Source organism: Eumetopias jubatus, unplaced genomic scaffold (assembly GCF_037043125.1).
Source record: "Eumetopias jubatus isolate StellerSeaLion01/CBP00866 unplaced genomic scaffold, mEumJub1_p1.0 scaffold_2, whole genome shotgun sequence".
Classification (NCBI taxonomy): domain Eukaryota; kingdom Metazoa; phylum Chordata; class Mammalia; order Carnivora; family Otariidae; genus Eumetopias; species Eumetopias jubatus.
The window spans coordinates 38613915-38632656 of record NW_028274808.1 but is presented as its reverse complement, the minus strand read 5'-3'; the positions used below and the strand labels follow the sequence as shown (position 1 = coordinate 38632656).

The 18742-nt window shown below is 48.3% G+C and overlaps 1 protein-coding gene across 3 annotated transcripts in view; it reads left to right on the top strand.

Moving 5' to 3' along the window:
• The window catches only part of ANK1 (ankyrin 1), a 136011-nt gene that overhangs the window by 39653 nt on the left and 77616 nt on the right, over positions 1-18742 (top strand). For all 3 annotated transcript variants that reach the window (XM_088020968.1, XM_088020967.1, XM_088020966.1), the window contains exon 2: positions 3019-3120. In XM_088020968.1, coding sequence (XP_087877094.1) covers positions 3019-3120 — 102 coding nt within the window. The remainder of the gene's footprint in view (positions 1-3018; positions 3121-18742) is intronic.

Genomic DNA, 18742 nt, shown 5'->3' with positions numbered 1-18742 from the left:
GCAAAGGCATGTGGCTCCTCCCAGCCCCCACAATCTGTCAGGGCTGCCCCTGGTTTGAAATTGCTGGGGATGCATCTCGGGGTCAAGGGCAGTGGAAGGGCTTTCATCAGGGAGTCTTGGGCTGAATCCCTGAGTTTAACCTAACTTAACTGCAGAACCTGGACAAGTTATTAACCTCTCCAAACCTCAGCTTCATCACATGGGGATGGGGGTGATAATTGTACCTACCTCACTGGTTGCAATAAGGATGGAAAGATACCATGTTGGTAAGACACCTGCCCAATGACTGGTATTACTGTTGTAATTTCATTCTTATAGCACACAAACCACACCAACTATTTCGCCCTTTGTAGCCTACTCTCGATTGGGCTTTCCTTACCCTCTATTTATTTGCTTGTCTGTCTATCATAAATATTCTGCCTCAGTACCTGGATGCAGTACCCTGACGAGTCAAGCCGTGTCACGCTGCACTGTTTTTACCCGCCATGCTCAGCTTTTTGTCCTGAATCTTATTATTGTGCTACAGAAGGTAGTTTGGGTAGGTGGGATAGGTGAGAGATAGGTTTCTCAAACACTCTCATTCTTGGGGAATACTTTAATATTTTTCCCAATAGTTAAATGCAGACAGACTTTCTGATTCAGCAGGTACAAACAGATATTTCTCTGAGGAACTAAGCTTTGAGTCTGATTTCTCTGGGAATCTAGCTCATGGGGAACCAACAGAGCGATCCTCATTTCTGAGGTATTTCCCCCCCGCCCCCATAGATGCCTAGCGGAGGAACTTAAGGGGACATTAGGGGCCTTGTGTTTTCAGCCAAGGGGGATCGTGGCCTAGCAGCCATTTCAAGCTTTGAAGGATTTCCAAAGAGGTGGAAGATTTGGTCCCTGCCCCAAGAAGGAAACAGTTTGGCTGGGGAGACAAAGATGTATTTAAAATACATTTTTTAAATAAAAAATCAAGCTCCTGTTTCTAGATTTAAAAATGGTAAATATTGAGTATCCCAGGACCGCATCATAGAGGAGATAGGAGCTGAGTGGACCTGGATTGGAATTAGCAAATGCAAGCGTCAGAGGGCTTCAAGGTCCCACGAATAATCTGGGTGTGGGCCTGGAGGCAGACAGCCTGGGAATGCCACGGGAGGACAGAGAAGGAAGGAGGAAGGGGCTCTTCTGCCAGCTCTGTTGGGGGCAGGGAGAGCCAAGTGTGTGTATGGTGTTTTTGTTTTTTGTTTTTAAAGATTTGTTTATTTATTTGAGAGCAGGGGGAGGGGCAGAGGGACAGGGAGAGAGAGTCTTAAGCAGACTGCACACTGAGTGCAGAGCCCAACCGGGGCTCTATACCAGGACCCTGAGATCACTACCTGAGCCGAAACCAAGAGTGGGACACAAAGCCAACTGTGTCCCCCAGGCGCCCCCTCTAGGCAGCCCCCAAGTGTGTGTATATTGTGAACAAGTGGACGAAAGCTTAGGTTTGAGCTTATATAACGGGGCCGGGGGTGGGGGTGGGGGCATGTGGGGTCTGGAATATGAGAGGGTTGGCAGGAAATCTGGATTTTTGGAAGATCAGCGAGGCAGGGGTGGAGTGGGGTTGGCTGGGAGGCAGAGGAAGGAAGCAGCTCTTCTAGTGCGGTACTGGAGGCTGGAGGTGGCAAGAAGGAGGGACAGGTGAAGGTAGTGTCTATGAGGCTGGAAAGTCTTTGCTGCCATGGATTGACTGTTTGATGGGCAAAGGCATGTAGCCCTGCTCTGGGGAGGGGATCGGGGTTTAAGGATACTTGTCAGTGGATTTAGGACCAACCTAGGTAATCTAGATGGGTCTCATCTCAAGACCCATAACTTAATTACATCTGCAAAGGCTCTTTTTCCAAATAAGGTGACATTGCCAGATTCCAGGGATTCAGGCACAGACGGATCTGTGGGGGCCACCATTCCGCCCACTATGGCATGTTCTCTGAGGAGGGAGCATGAAGGCAGGAGACAGAGTACCCTTGAAAGGAGAGGGAAACACAAGGTATGGGTGGGTCTTCCGGAGCACTTCATGCATGGCGTGTCACTTGACGACCCTCACCCACCCGGTTGCGCACCCCGGGCCGAGCACAGGGCTCAGCCCTTGTCCTGCTATAATAATTGTAATGGCCTATATTATTTGGTGGCAGGGTCTTGATGGCCATGGTGTGGGTGGCAGAGCAACGGCTTTGGAAAGGAACAGCTTTACTCTCATTCACGAGAGCTGGTGAGGGGCACCTGCCGGCGAAACCTCACGTTAACTTGGCAGCAGAGCAAGGAGGGCAAGTTCATGGATTTCAGAGGAGGGCTGTGTGTGTTTGAGTCCAGGCTACGCTTCTTGCCCACTGTGTGACTCTGCACAAGTCACCTTAGCTCTCTGCGCCTTGGCTCCTCATCTGTAAGAGGGGGACCACAATACTACATACTTCTTGGGGTTTTCAAAAATGAGTATTCAATGCATATCTCTGTGGGTATGTGAACAGATAGTAACTGTGAAGTGCTGATAATCTTAGTGCATAGTAAGTCAGTGCTATGTGCTGTGTACTTAAAAAACCAAACCACAAAACAGGACCCAGAAGCACCTGTTAGGTTCCTCTGATGCCTGTATCCGTGACCCCCTGGGGTCAGGGGCTATGTGCTATAGGGTCCTCTGTAAGAATGGGGAGCCCTTGGAAACATCGAAGCGGTAGGATGCCAGGCAGTGCTGAGTGTTTGCAGTTGGAACAGGGTCCCTCTCAAAGACTGGTGCATCCTAGGCCCTAGCCAAGGGGGTTTGCTTATAAAGATACCAAGAAGAAGGTGCCTCACAGTACAGGCCTGAGAGCCGTCTAGATGGGACTCTAGGCCCGTCCCATGCCTGGATGCCACGGTAGGGGGCACCAGGGTGCCTTACAGGAGGCTGCAGTGGCTGCCGCTGTGACTTTAGCCCTTTTTGGCAGCCCTGGGCTTGAATGGGGTCTTGAAGTCATTACCACAGAGCGCACTCACACAGCCTGCCGTTTCTCCTCACAGGCCGATGCTGCTACCAGCTTTCTGAGGGCAGCAAGATCAGGCAACTTGGACAAAGCTTTGGATCACCTGCGGAATGGCGTAGACATTAACACCTGTAACCAGGTACGTGGGGTCGGGACAGGCATATGGTCTCTGAAGAGAGGTTCTTGCCTGGTGCCTTTTCCTGACAGCTTTAATCCGCCTCTATTAACCTTTTCCCAGTGGCCTCAAAACTCCCCAAGGGCTTCTGCCTGCTGAAGACCCTAACCTTGGTGTTCACATCCCAGACGCGGTTCGGGGCCCCACGGAGAAGGACTGATGCCTGAATCGTGTGGACTGGGCCCAGGCTCCCTCCCCTGCTGCCTCTTCCCTCAGAAGTTGCCTTGGTTCCCGCTGTGGTCTTAGAACATGTGGCCTTTGAAAGGGGGCAGGAGGAAGGGCCTTTGAAGAATGTTGTGTCAGTGGTGACATTAAATCTCCTTTGTCCACTAGCAGCCTTTGTGTGTTCTCGCTGTGCTGAGAAGGAAATCGTGATGATGCCTCCCTTGCTCTGTCAGGTGTTGATGAAAGCGAGTCTGGCTCAGGCTGAGAGCCGCCGTGGCTCGAACTGCTTTTCTGGAGGTTCCCGGTGCTAAGCGGTGGGTTTGGTGTCAGGTGGGGGTAGTAAGGAAATTTCGTGTGTTCAGGTCAGATCGGAGGGCAAAGAGTCAGGTTTGGGGCCAAAGATCTAGGAACTGACTGAACAGAGAGGAAATTATCGTCTAGAAAGAGAACGGGGGTGTAGCTTGGGCTCATGGATGGATGACCTTGGTTTGGTTTGTTTGGTTTGGCCAGCCAGTTAAATCGTTGGGTACATGTGCTAAATCAGTTTCTAATTTAGAATACATTTACCAATCATAACTTTTTCTTTTTTTACCATTTTAACCATTAAATTACTTTTAATTGTGGTGAAATACACATGACATGGAATTTACCATCTTAAACTGTTGTTAAGTGTCCAGTTCAGTGGGATAAAGTACATTCATGTTGTGGAATAACTATGACCACCATCCATCTCCAGAATGCTGTTCATCTTGCAGAGCTGAAACTCTGCATCTCTTAGGCGGTAACTCCCCATTCCTGCCGCCCCCCCGCCCCACCCCGACCATCACAACTCTACCTTCTGTCTCTATGAATCCGACTGCTCTAGGCCCCTCCTCTAAGTGGAATCACACAGGCTTTGTCCTTTTCGTTTAGTGTGGTGTCTTCAAGGTTCCTCCGTGTTGTAGCACACTAGACTGCTTTTACAAGCCAGCTGGGGCCAATTCCCGGGAGGCAATGTGCCTCTGTACCCCCGCCTTCTCACCACCCATCCCCTCCCTGTCCCCGCCACCCTGCTTAAAATGCAACATACCACTTGCTCTTTCTCTCAGGGCAAGACCCCATTTGGATTCAGTTGGTCCTCTGTGGTGTAAATTCATAGCTCAAAGATGAGAGAGGTTGAAGCAGGTGGTGTGTGGTAGGAAATAAAAGCAGGTGTGTGGTATGAAGCCCATGGCAGTGAGCTTCGGACGGGGGACAAGCATGTGCCCTGGCTCGAGTCTGTGGACGGGGTAGAGGCAGCAAGCCCTCCTCCCTTTCTCCCACCCCTCCACCCAAGTGTGAGGACATCTGTGGCGACTCAGCAAACACACAGAGCCCAGGCGTGGCCTCTGGAAAACAGATTGAACCTGTGAACCCATTGCTTTCAAGGGATGAGGATGTGGGAGCAAAGTATGGGGCAGGGAGCAAGTCCTGGGATCGGAGTGGCTCAGGAGAGGGGCTCCCTGCTTCAACACTGCACCCTGACAGCAGCTGTGGTTGTGTTGTCCCAGCCCCCCACAGGCGAGGGGATGGCTCTCTCTGCCCACCTGGAAAGTTCTGAGGCTTCCGCAGCAGAAATGCAGAGGAGGGCTTCTCCGCAGTGTAGTTCCGCCCGCGGAGCAGCGAGCCTTCGGAGGCCTTCCAAGGGTTAAGATGCCAGCTCTCAGAGGAATCCATTTGGCAGAAATAGGGACAACTGGATGCCCATAAGCCATGAGCCAGGGCTTATTTTCGGTGTGAAATTGGAAGATTTTGATGACACCGGGGAAATGGCTTTGTACTGATTGGTCTCCTGTTGGTGAGGCCCCGGGTGTCACTGGCTCGTCCCCCTGCCATCTCTCCTCAGGGCACCTCCGGGGTTCATCTTGGGCTCGGCGAGCAGCATTTTTGTACTTTATGACACTATTTCCGGTGGGCTTGGTGCCAGGGGCAGGTAGCGCTGAGCCCTGCGAGCACCAAAGGGATGCTCCAGTCCCAGAAGGGTGTCTGCGGTCCTGGCTAAGCCCGGCCTCCTTTCTGAGAGGACACGGCTGCAAGCACTGGCATGAATGTCAGGGAGGAGGAAAGGGAAGGATTCGGGTGCTGCAAAGCCCCTTGGGGCTGGCTTATGCCCAGGGCCCCTTCCCTGGCTCCCCAGATCTTGGGCCACGCAGGTCTCCTGCTCGTGGCTGCTGCAGGGGAAGGAGCAGGAGCTGAAGACAGAGGCCTCTGGGAAGAGCCTGTGGTGCCAAGCTCATGCCGGCCCCTAGGGCGGCTGGCCTTGGGCTCCGCAGTGAAGAATGGGCAGGGCGGGAGGGACAACGGTAGCTGAACTGATGCCCTCTTTATTTTATTTTTTTTAAATTATGTTATGTTAATCACCATACATTACATCACTAGTTTTTGATGTAGTGATCCATGATTCATTGTTTGCGTATAACACCCAGTGCTCCACGCAGAACGTGCCCTCTTTAATACCCATCACCAGGCTAACCTATCCCGCCCCCCGGAACCCTCGGTTTGTTTTTCAGAGTCCTTCGTCTCTCGTGGTTCTGACGCCCTCTTTAAACACATTAGTGCGGCCATGGGGACAGTGCTGGTGCTTTATAGCGTGCACAGGGCTGACGTCACGAGGGGACTAGAGCTTGCTTCTCCTCAGAACATGCCTTCATTGTTTTGAGATGCTGAAAACGGGCTCCTGTCCCGGGGCCATGGCCTGAGGAGGTGCTTTGGCTTGAATCTTTTGAGCTGGTGGACTGTGATAGCAGGAATACAGCAAATGCTAATCCTTATATAAGTAACACCCTTTCAAATAGTACGTTTTGTGGAAAGAATAAGGGCTGCTTGCCATGATGGGAAGTAATTACGCTAAGTAGTGTGAAAAGAGGAACTCTCTCGGCTTATGTAAGAGACATCTGAATATTCAGGGCAGTCTCCTTAATGCATGGATTATGTCTACTAATTTTGATTGTCATCATTATTATATTTATAGAAAAGGACAAATTCACACATAAGGACATACACATGCACGCACCAGTATCTTTATATGAATGCCTGATGCTTTCATTTAGCCAAGGCATAGGCAGGCTTTAGACCCATGTAGCCAGTGTCTTCCGGTATATGTCCACATGTGGATGGAGTGCTAGGCCTTAGGGATTTGATAGTACGAAGAAAAGTCCCAGTCCTCATCCTCTCTGAACTGTAGTCTATTGGTAGTGAGGGCTATTCATCAAATAAGCACATAAATAGTAGGCAAACAGAAGTGTGTTTGGAAATGTGAAGGAAAGGCGTAGGATTTTTTGAGCATCTATGAGACTTGCCCTAAAACTGAAGGCAGAGAAGGCTACCAGGAGGAAGAGATATTTGAAGTAGGGGATAAGGAGAAGTTAATGATGCGAAGGAAGGGAAGAACATTCCCATCGTAGGGGTGCCTGGGTGGCTCAGTCAGTTAGGCATCTGACTCTTGATTTGGGGTCAGGTCATGATCTCAAGTCATGAGATTGAGCCCCGTGGGCTCGGCGCTCAGCTGAGAATCTGCTTGAAGATTCTCTCCCTCTGCCCCTCCCCCTGTTCTCGTGTACACATGCACACACTCTCTCTCTCAAATAAATAAATAAATCTTGAAAAAAATTCCAATCATAGAGAACAGCCTGTGCGAAGTCCCTGAGGCAGCAAAAAGCACGGAAAGTTTAAGGAAGGCTGCAGTGCAGAGGCAAGGGGCTGTGGATGAGGCTGCAGAGGTGAATTTGGGATTTTGCTGGGCCCTCTAGGCAGGGGTGATTGTCACCACAGTCAGCTGGGATAGCGTGTCCCAGGGCCAGAGCCATGTGTGTGCATGCACGTGTACACGCATTGTGTGTGTGTGTCTGGGGGGTGTTCACCTGCTGTGCCACACTGCAGTTGCTGACTGGGGGGAAGAATCCAGGGGAAGGGACAGAGTGGCCAGAGCAGCAGGGATGGAGGGTACGTAAGAGCTCGAGGCAGCAGCTCTTGGAGGTATTCCAGGTATCTCGGAGGAATGGAGGCAGTTCAGCTTTTAGCAATGGGTACAGCTGTTTCTGCGTGTCCTGGAATATCCACCCTGCTTGCAGAAGCCATGGTAAGGCTTCTGATCTTTATCTCAAGAGCAGAGGGAAGCGGGCCACAGACTCAAGCTCAGGAGTGACATGATCAGAGGTGTGCTTTGAAGGAGCGTGCGCACTGGCCACTGCGTGGAAGACAGATGGAAGGGCCCAGGGGTAGAAATGGGGAGGCCAGTTACGGACAGTCACCCCAGTGCGGGAGAGAAATGGCGGTAGCTGGGATAAGGGTCGTGACTGCAGAGATGGAGCGAGGTGAACAGGCCTGGGTGGTGAATGGCATGGGGGAAAGCAGGGAAGGAGACTTCGAGAATGACCCTCAGATGTCTGCCTTGTGCAGGGTGGTGGAGGGTGGCACCGCTCACTGAGACGAGGAGCATTGGGGTGGACTCAGTGTGTGGAAAGGGGAGGACAGGGCTGTGCAGAGATCAGGAATCTACGTGAAGATATATAGTAAGCAACTGGATATTTAAGCCTGTCGTGCAGATAAGAGGTCCAACCCAAAGATAGCTATTTGGAAGTCACTGAGCATGCGAGGAAGTCCGATGTTGGCGTTGGCTGTTGAAAACAGGGATGAGAGACATGTTGAACACCGTCCCACCAGTGTTTTTGTGGGGGTTAGTCCACGAGTATTTATTAAACACCTACTTTGTGCCAGCTACTATTCTAGGCACTAAACCAGATAGACCAAATAGACAAAGCCTGTGCTCTTGTGGCATTTATATGCTGGTAGAAAAGACCGTCCATAACCAAGAAAATGAGCAAATGTATAAGGTCAGCTAATGAGAGGCAGCATGGAGGAGAAAAGTAAAGGTGCCTGTTGCAGATGGGTTAGGGAAGCAAGACCTCTCTAGGAGATGACTGTTGAGAGACTCAAAAGAAGTAAGGGAGAACCACATGGTTTCTGGGGAAGAGCAGTCCTAGAAGAGGGGGAAACAGGTGCAAAGGCCCTGGGATCAAGAGTAAGCTTGGTGTTCGGGGAACAGCAAGAAGGACAGTGCAGCTGCAGTGGAATGATCAAAGGGAAAAGTGCTAGGCAAGGAGGTAGGTGAAATTGCCGAGGCCAAATGGTGAAAGGCCCGCAGGCCATGGTGAGGACTCGGGTTTTACTCCGAGGATGATGAGAAGCCATTGAAAGGTATTACACGAGAGATGCTCAACCCGATTTAGGTTTTTAAATGATCGCCAGCCCTGGCTGCTGGGTGGAGGGTCAACTTAAGACACAGAGACTGAAGCAAGGAGGCTGGTTAGGAGGTTGAAGCGATGGACCAGGTCAATCCACACGGTGGCTTGGAATAACGGGGAGACAGCAGAGTGGTGACACCCGAGGATGGGTCTCCCTAGCCTTTTGGAGTGTTGCCACCCTGGTTTGAGGTCTCAGCACACACCACACAGGGGCATGTAGGAACCAGGGTCCACCTGCTCAGCCCGGGGCTATGTCGCATACCAATATCAGCTTCGTATGTCCAATTTCCAGAATTATTACTTACATCAAATCAAAATATTTTATTATGGAGGCTGCAGCAGTAAAAAAAAAACATTTTCTGGGATGATCCAATTGACTTTACATATTCACCAGCTGGCCAAATAAAAAGAAAAGTAGAGGAGAGTAAGTCAGAGTCTCTGTTCTCCTGAATTCCTAGAATTGTCGGGTGAACACAGATGCTCCACTGGGAATCACGAGCTGTAATTCCATGGGCAAAAACCCTCACTGTTTTAGTTTTCTCTTCTATTCTTTTTTTAATTCTTTAAAATTATTTTATTGGGCGCCTGGGTGGCACAGTTGGTTAAGTGACTGCCTTCGGCTCAGGTCATGATCCTGGAGTCCCAGGATCGAGTCCCGCATCGGGCTTCCTGCTCAGCAGGGGGTCTGCTTCTCCCTCTGACCCTCTTCCCTCTCGTGCTTTCTATCTCTCATTCTCTCTCTCTTAAATAAATAAATAAAATCTTTAAAAAAAAATAAAATTATTTTATTTATTAGAGAGCAGGGGGAGGGGCAGAGATGGAGAAGCAGACTCTGTACTGAGCACGGAGCCCCATGTGGGGCTTGATCCCACAACCCTGAGATCAGGACCTGAGACGAAATCAAGAGTCAGACACTTAACCCACTGAGCCACCCATGCACCCCATTCTTCTTATAAATCTAACAAACACTGTCTCAATCGGCCTTCCTGATAGGAAGGACAGTTACTTGTGGGCTGTGCAGAGATCCTGCTAAGGAATCTTTCAGGAATCTAAGTGAAGATATAGTTCACGCCCTAAAGAGAAGCCTTGATGTCTACAGTACTGTCATAAGGCCGAGAGTTAGAAGAGAGGTTTCCTGGAGCATCCCAGGCGTCCTCTGTCCCCTTGACCTGTCTTATGTATCTCCACAGTACTGAGTACCATGAGACTTGCTACGCCTCTACATGTCTCTCCATTTGTCCTTGTCTCCTCCACTAAAATGTAGGCCCTCGAGGAGAGAGGACTTTGTTTTAATTTGGTGCTCCTTATCAGGATTTTGCATGGCATATAGTATGTGCTCTGTAAATCCAATCAGTAGATACTATGCCTATTGTACCCACCGATGATTCAAGCTATGTGTTTGACACTTAGCCCATCTGAGTGCTGTCACTTTTTTAAAAAATTAAATTAAATTAAATTTTTTTGAGAGAGAATCTTAAGCAGGCTCCATGCCCAGCACAGAGCCTGAGATCGTGACCTGAGCTGAAATCAAGAGTCGGACGCTTAGCCGACTGAGCCACCCAGGTGCCCCTGAGTGCTGTCACTTTTAAGAGCATTGTGAAATAATCATTCTTAGGGGCAATGACTCTCTTGCCTGCTGGTGGTTCTGATGCTGGCACCAGCCCCAACAGTCAAGTATGTGTTCATATTTGCTGAAACCTCAGAAGCTTGACCATCTGAATGATCACAAAAACGTAAGTGGTTTCCAGTGCTAACACACAACCAACAAAAGCATGTGAAACCATGTGTGTTCCATTGATGTTCTCTGAATTTTCACATGTACCTTCCACATGAACCCCATCACTGCTGGGTACTGGTTTATCTTGAAGGTAAAGGGTTTTAGTTATTTCAAATAAATGGAGCACCTGTACCAATAGTTTCTGCTCCAGACGAATTTTTTCTGCGGTGGCCACATGCCAAGTCTTTTGATCAGGATTTGTTGGGCACTGGCGATTGTGTTGATTGCTACCTTTCTAAATTAAAGAGCCTTAGAGCCAGGAGGAGGTCATGTCATTCCACTATCACTCTATAACTCAGAAAGCTGAGGTCTAGAGGTTACTTGGAATATCTTCAGGGCTTTATGAGTTTGGATTTGGTGAGCTGGTGGTAACATGACCATCTTAAGTTTTTCGGCAACTTCATTTATTCCACAACATGTATCAGGCACTTGCAAGGAACTACCCAAGCTCCTTGCTAGAGACTAACTTCATGCATCCCCTTCTCTTGGAGAACTCAGAGGCCAGCAAAGCAAGTCCAACTTGTAAATAGGAGGTTACAAATGGAGTGTCACATGTGCCAGCCAGAACGGGCACAGGATGTTTCCATTCAGTGATGCATTCACTGAACAAATGTTTGTGGAGCTATAGGCCATGTGCTGGCTGCTCGGAGGGGAGTAAGTCCAAGTTACAGCTCTCACATTGCTGCTGGTCTGGGGCGTGGCTAAAATGCCAAGGAGTCAGAGAAGCTTTGAAGGAAGAGTAGGAATTTGACAGGTAGAGAAATGGGAACGTGGAGTTGCCGTGGGAAGGAAGAGCCAGGCAAATGCAGGAGCGGCGGAGGGCACGGGCAGCAGGGAGATCGGTGATGTTGGGATAAATGAAGTGAAAGAAGGTGAGGATGCGGGACTCCTGGGTGGCTCAGTCGGTTAAGCGTCTGCCGTTGGCTCAGGTCATGATCGAGTCCAACATTGGGCTCCCTGCTCAGCGGGGAGTGAGCTTCTCCCTCTGCCTACTACTCCCCCTGCTTGTGCGCTCTCTCTCCAATAAATAAATACATAATATATTAAAAAAAACCAGTAACAACAAGGTGAGGGTGGTGGTCGATCAGGCCAAGGAGGTTACCTCTAGATCAGTGTGGATTTGGAGGCTGTTACTTTTCTCTGTCATCATTTTCATAGGAACTGTTGACAGACAGAGATGGCACTCCATCCCTTGACTCTGCCTGGAACCACCCCCAACTCACACAGAAAGCCTCACCAAAGGATAGTATGGGAATATCGAGCCTCTTGAGACTTGCTCCCATGGTGCAGCTCTGGAATAGCAATGAAGGAAGGGAAAGAATGTATGATTGCAGCCCCCATGTGGAACAGTGGCATTCTGCCGTGTGCAGTCGAACAAGAGAAGCAACCAGATTCCCCTGGGCCGGGTACTATGGATTCTTCAGAAGTTCTGGTTCCTCTGAGAAAAGGCAAAAGGGAAAAAGATGGGACTGAAAACCCCCATCCCCTGAATTAATTTAAATAGGTAAACTGCTTTTGTGTCTCAGCAGAAATAAGCTATTTGATGTTCGTCTGGGTGACTGTCATGACCAATTTGTAGTTTTAAAGTAAGTTGATGACTTGTCATGAGTCAGAGTGACCCACGGTGTTTAATAATCACGGATCCCAGCTCTGCAGTGTCTTTGCTTTCCCCAGCATGACCTCATTTCACCCTTGTGAGAGGCAAAGAGGACAAGACTCTTCCAGAACAAGGGCCAGGGGCTCCCAGCTCCCAGCTCCCAACCCAGGTCTCTGTGTCCCGCATGTCAGCCTTGGAGCTGAGCCGTGGCGCGGGGCCGGTTACTCTCCTGGGAGGCCCTCCCTGAGCTGCTTTCATTTTCAGTTTTCATTCCTTCTCTGTTAAGGAAGAGTTGACTCACCAGTTCAGTGACATGAGCAGGGATGTCTCTGGGATCCTAGGGACCGGGAAAAGGGTGAATGGCATAGTGAAGAATGATCGGGAACGTATTTTAAGGAGAGTACACCTTCCATGCTCCACTTTAGGCTTTGACTGCTATGGATTTACAATATGAAGAGCAGATGTGATATTCTTAGTCTGGCCAGACTGAGAAAACCAGGTAACTCTGTGCAGTGTCAGGTTGCACGGAGGTGCATTTGATTCCACAAACCCTTATGGAGTGTGTGCGATGGGCCAGGCCCCATGCTAAGACCTACGATCCAAAGGTGAGGAACACATAGGAACCACAGAAAGTCCTACTTTGAGAGACACAGACACAAGAACAGATAAAAGCAATTTCACGAGATGAGGGCCTTGATAGATTATCTCCAAGTGCCTGGGGGACACGGTTGAGAGAGCAATTCACTTCGGGGAGGCTGGAAACAGCACAGTGTGGCAAAGAGAAAGGGACAGGAAAAGTCCCAGAGGAAAATGCCATTTGATCTGGGCCTTGAAGGAAGATTTGCCTCTCTGGTTATTATAGGAATGCTAAACTCAATTTACAATTCCAGTTCTTTCTCATTGGAATAGACTATGCATGTGAATTTGCCTGGGATTATTCTCATGTGTTATGCATTTTTTGCTATAGATGTTTTTGTTGTTTTTGACAATTGTGTCCTTGATTTTAACTGTTTTGTGATTTTTAATTTAGCAACAAAATGACTTCATGGTAGTTATTTAAAAGCTTACACTAGGAGAGTCTGGGTGGCTTAGTCAGTTAAGCATCTGCCTTCAGCTCAGGTCATGATCCCAGCGTCCTGGGATCGAGCCCCACATTGGGCTCCCTGCTCAAGGAGGAGTCTGCTTCTCCCTCTCCCTCAGCTCCTTCTCTCTCTCCCTCTCTCAAATAAATAAAATCTTTTTTAAAAAATTTAAAAAATAAAAAATTTACACTATACAAAAATATGTAAAGTCTTCTGTAAGTTCCTACTCCCCAAAATCACTGTGAACGATGAGGTGTGAATCTTGTCATACCTTCTTCTGTGCATCTCTACATGCATATCTTAAATGTTTTCTGAGAGCTGTTGCATTGTTTTACTGTGGAATTGTGGAATTAAAGGGAAGCCAGGGGATCAGGGCAATTCTATCATTTTGAAAATACAGAGAGTGAGGCCCGAGAGGTAAGGGGACGCAGCAGGAAGACAGTTCAGAGGCCTCACCTCCTTCTCCAGTGCTCTGTCCTCTGACCCCCCTACTGCCCTTCTTCTGAAGGTCTGGCTCTTTTTATCTTTTTAAAGGAATGCCAAGGTCTTGGACATAGAAACTCTTTCTAGTCCACAGGAGATATTCTTAGCTGCTGAGCTGAATTTCAGAGTCCCTGTCTCTCATTAACTTGAGCTCGCACTTCCTGCTCCAGGCTCCCAGGGGGCCTTCAGCCCCTGCAGCAGATCGGATCTGCCACGGAGCCGGGGCGCTGCTCGGTGTGGGGGTGGGGAGGGTTGTGCACCTTGTGTCCCCGGAGTAGAGAGAAGGTGATCCAGGTTGACTCATCTCCTCTCAGGCCTCTGACTAGTGTGGGTTTCTTTTCTTTTTTTTTTTTTCAAGATAATAAAAACCATTCAAGTGTTTTCCCTCCTTGTGAATACCTCATACACTGGATCTTACCTACCTGGGTAGGAGAGCTAAATCTGCGTTGGAATGAAGCCGAGGAGGGCCGAGTGCTCAGGGCCGGTCTTGTTCCTTTCCCTTTGTGCCACCCGCTTCTGAGTGTGTGCCATCCCTCGATTTCTACTCCTCTTCTACCTCCCTGGTCCCAGGACAAGGATGGGTTGACAAAGGGGATTGGGGTGATTTTCCACCAAGATTATGGTAATTGCTTCAGCTTGTCCTGGCTTCTGGTTGATTGGATTCCAGGATCCTATATTTTTAGCAGACCTTTCCCACCAAGCAGTCTCTGGGGAGCCCTCGGATAGCTGGGTGAGACAGAGGCAGCAGTGGGAGGGCCCTGGCCTCTGCGAGAGGCTTCCCCATCCGCTGGTGCCCACGCTGGGCAGTCCGGTGCGGTGGCTCTCTGGGGCTTCCATCTTGGAATAAGCTCAGACTTCCAGGAAAACTGGTACCTCACAGATCCTTTAGAAACAGGAGGGTCTGTGTGCTCAGCTCCTTTCTGGCTCTCAGTCTGTAGGCATGCAGGAACCCTATCCCCTCCCACCACAGCCAGAGCCCAGAGTCCCCCACCACGCTCGTCCCTCCTCCCACAGCCTCTTCTCCTCTCTTGCTAGTCCCTCCTCGCTCCCGCTTTCTTTGCTGAAATGGTAAATACTTTTGATCCTATAAAAAAGTTGCAAGAACAATACAAAGAGTTTTCACATCTCTGTCATCTAGACTCTCGATTACCATTTTACTGCCTTTGCTCTTCCTGTCTGTCTATTTATCTATAATATATACATGTATGATGTAATTCCCCATCACCCCTAAACATTCCAGTGTGTACCACCCCAAAGTAAGGACACTTTCCCACATAACCACCCTGCAGGCCTCCAAAGCAGGAAATCAGCATTGATGCAACACAGCCGTCTACAGACTCCATTAAAATTTTGCTAACTGTCCAGATAATGAGAAATTGTTCTACCTCTCCCTCCTTCCCTACCTTTCTCTCCCTCCTCCCTCCCTTCCTGCATGCTCCTTCCCCCTTCTCTCTCTCTTCCTCTATTCTTAGGGTCTCTCCAGACTGTATTTAATTGTCATTTCTCATCAGTCTCCTTCAGTCTGGAATGCTTCCTCAAGTCTTTGCCTGTCTTGCATGTTTCCTACAGTTTCCATTTGTAGTTTGAACCTCAGCTGTGTGTCTGCTGATGTTTCCTTATGGCCAGACCAAGGCAGTGCAGTCTTGGTAGGAACACCCTAGAAATCATGCCCCCTTTCCACCCCTGGTGATGTTAACCTTGGTCATCTGTTGGTGTCATTGATTTTTCCCTTTGTCATTGATCAGTGTTTTGTGTGTATATGGGTGGGGGTGGATATTCTGATATAATGCCAATATCCTGTTTTTCGTTAAAGTTCCAACCACCAACCTTGGCAAACATTGATACTGTCTGCCTGTATCAGCTGCCACTATGATGGTTCCAGACAATGATTCTCCATCTCTGTCATTTCTAGTACATTTATTAGCTGGCATTCTACCAAAGGATGAGCTTTTCCTCCTCCCTCATTGATTTTTTTTTTCATTCTTTGTTTATACCTATTCAGACTCATGGGGTCCTATTTTATTTGATGGGTTATAAACCAATACTCTCGTGATTTATTTTGATGTTCAGGTCTAAATGAGGCCAGTGGAAGCACTCTCATTAGGCTGGCTTCTTTGTTCTTCAACATGCCCTCGTCACTCTTTGGGCATTTCCTTCCTTTTTGGAGCATGTTGTCCCAGGGTGATTTTGTACTTTCTCTGCCCCAGCCTTGGATCAGCCATTTCTCCAAGGTTCATTTTAGTGTAGGATGGTATTTAGACACCAAAATCTGGTCACTTGATGTGCTCGTTGCTACTGGTTGTCACATGTGTGTCCATACGTTGAGATCTAGTTCTGCATCTATCTACTTTTTAAATCCATGAGATTGTGCCAATACTTTCAGGTCTAGTCCAACACCTCGGGCTTCTTTCTAGGCCTTCCTCTTTCCCCATTTGTAAATCCCTTCAGACAGTGAGGGACCTGACTCCCACCGATATTCATCATCCTCAGTGTATTGACTTGTTTGCTCAGGGTATCAATCTCCCAACCACTGGAGCAGCCCCCTCCTCTTAGAGCAGACACACTGCTGCCCACACCTCTGCAGGGCACCCCTTCTGGTTCACGGCTCTGCTTCCTCAGAAGCTGACATCTCTGAGCTAGGAGGGGAGGGAAAGGGAAAGGAACAGAAGGGAAGGTGGAAAAACTCCCTTTCATTTATCTCATTTCTGTTTTGGCTGAAAATTTAATGCAGGCAATTTGGGGAAAGGAATCAAAATTTATAGTGTTCCAGTGATTTTTTTTTGGCTGGCAGCTTCATTCACTTCCTCATGTAGTCAGACTGTAGTGATAGTCACCCCCTCTTTCCTTTTCTAGCACCTCGTTTGGTTCTCATCCTCTCTGCCTCTGCTTTCCATAGTCTGCCTTCCTTTCTTCCCTTCCTCTTTCTTTCTCATCAGTCTCGGGATTTGGAGTAGGAACGGTGATCCTTTTTTTGTCTCCATAAGCCCTGTTTAGATTCTTACTTCCTGTTCTGTTTCACGGCTGCAGACTTCCAAATATATAATGTCCATGATCTTGCTCCACAAATAGGAATAAATAATAGAGCAGTTAGCAGTCACAAGTGTACAGGCTGTGTGTTATTTGGAGAATTAAACTTCTGTAACATAGAGTCAAATCCTGATCTTCTCTGGACAGATAGAACAAACTTATAGAGAATCCAGATTGAGTAGGAAAATGGGACAGTAATATGAAGACCTAGGTATATGACCCTCTCTGTCTACATCCTTATCCTTATTATGGGCAAGATCTTCTGATTAACCAATTGGCCAATTAACCAATTAACCTTTACTGATTGCATGAGTAAAGCGGAATATTGCATGAAGACAATGTTACTTAGAAGCCCCTCTCCCCCACCCCTCTTTTTCTTTATTCTGGGGTCCTCAGACTTCTTGCCTTTCTCTGCCACTGCTCTTGGCTTATTCTTCCCAAGATCCCAGTTCTTTCCTCCCCATCACAATTTCCCCTGGCCAGTGCTCCTTTGCCTCTGGGCCTGACTGGATGGCAGCTAACTAATTTGATGAGCTGAACCAGTAGGTATTCATGAATAAAAAAGTCATGCTTCCTGGATACTACATTAGCATGTTAGCTTAAGTCCTCTAGAAACACACTGCTTGGCTCAAAGAAAGAGGAAATAATAAATTTCAGAACACAGGGTGGGGGTGGGAGGAGGAGGTGGGCCTCAAGGTCCTCAGGGCACAACCTGGGGCTGCCTGCTCTGTGGGGGTGGGGGCCAGCCATGTTTGTGGGTAAAATAAACAGCTGTGAGAAAAGGAGGTGGAAGGGTTGTGTGTCCACATGGGATGGTAAGCAGCAACTTTTGAGATGTTCCTGCAGTTTCCAAAGAGATGGTAGCTTCTCAGGACACCATAGCTTTTCTATTTGAAACCATCCTCTGCATTGGACAGGAGAAGAGTTAAATTCCTTGTGACATGTCTACTGTATTTGTACATTTAGAAATCAATTAGTGTAATTGGGGCAATCAGAGATGCTAAACAGAGGAGCAATTTACTGAGAACAAATGTCTGGAATTGTATATTTTGCCAATGGAATTTCTCACAGTTGGTACAAGAAAATACTCCAAATTAAATCATTCAGGCTGAATGTGACTTTTTTTCCCTTCTTAAAAATGTTAAAAGAAACACAGCCTGGCTGAGATCTCCTCCCCCTCCTGTTGGACAGATTGCTTCTCAGAAAAATCCTCTAAATTGACATTTTACCTGAAAAAGAGCAAAGGCAGATGAAAAACTCCAGGTGTATGTGCTTGGCATGAACACTTCTGCCAAACATGATCATAAAAGGGTTGTCTGCTCTATTAAGACCATGTGAAATGAGATCATATGAGGTCAGGTGTCCTTAGAGGCTTAGTATAGGGAGTATGTAGGATGTAAAGAGCTTCCAAGAACATTGTTCCTACCCTAACAATGAGAAAGACCTGGACAATCTACAAAATTATAATTCATCCTGAGCCCTTCCGAGGGCTGAGATCACACTGTGCAACCAAGTTAACTGAATTCCGAAGTGGGGTAAGCCCCTCTGAAGAGGGGGCCACTGTGTCAGCTGAGGCAGAGTACAGGAGAAAGAAGCAGCTATTGTACAAGCCAAAATCTTAACAAGGTCAGTGTGAACTGCAGTGTGTCTGGAACCACAGGCCTCCTGTAGGTGTTCATGAAAAATATTGGGATAAGTCAGGAGATAAGAGAGAGTCTCCCAGGATGGCAAAGGAATACAGGAGGCACTTGGTGGCTTTGGAGGCAGAGGTAGAGGCAGGAACAGAAAAAGCCTTGGCTGCTTCCCCAGATTCCTCCCTCATGTGAAGCAAAAACAAATCCTCTCACCTTCAAACCTTAGGCAAAAACCCATTCTTGAGGGGAAGGAATAGAAACAAACTACCTCTGCCCCCAGGACACAGTAAAACTCCAGTGGTGCTGCAGGAAAGGTAGAGGCAAAACCCCCGTTCACCCGGGGGAGGGCAGGAGACTGTCCTGGCCCCAAAGGGTCTTGTACCAATAATGAACAGAGGTCTACTACTGCTGGAAGAGGAGCAAGAAATTCCCACCCAAGACCAAGTATAAAGATAAGGCAGGTCTTGCTGCCACAGAGACAAGGGGAAAGAATGCTTAAAACAAGAGTCCCCCCACCACCCCCCCCGCAAGGTCCAGGTGCAGGACCTTTCGCGGTATCG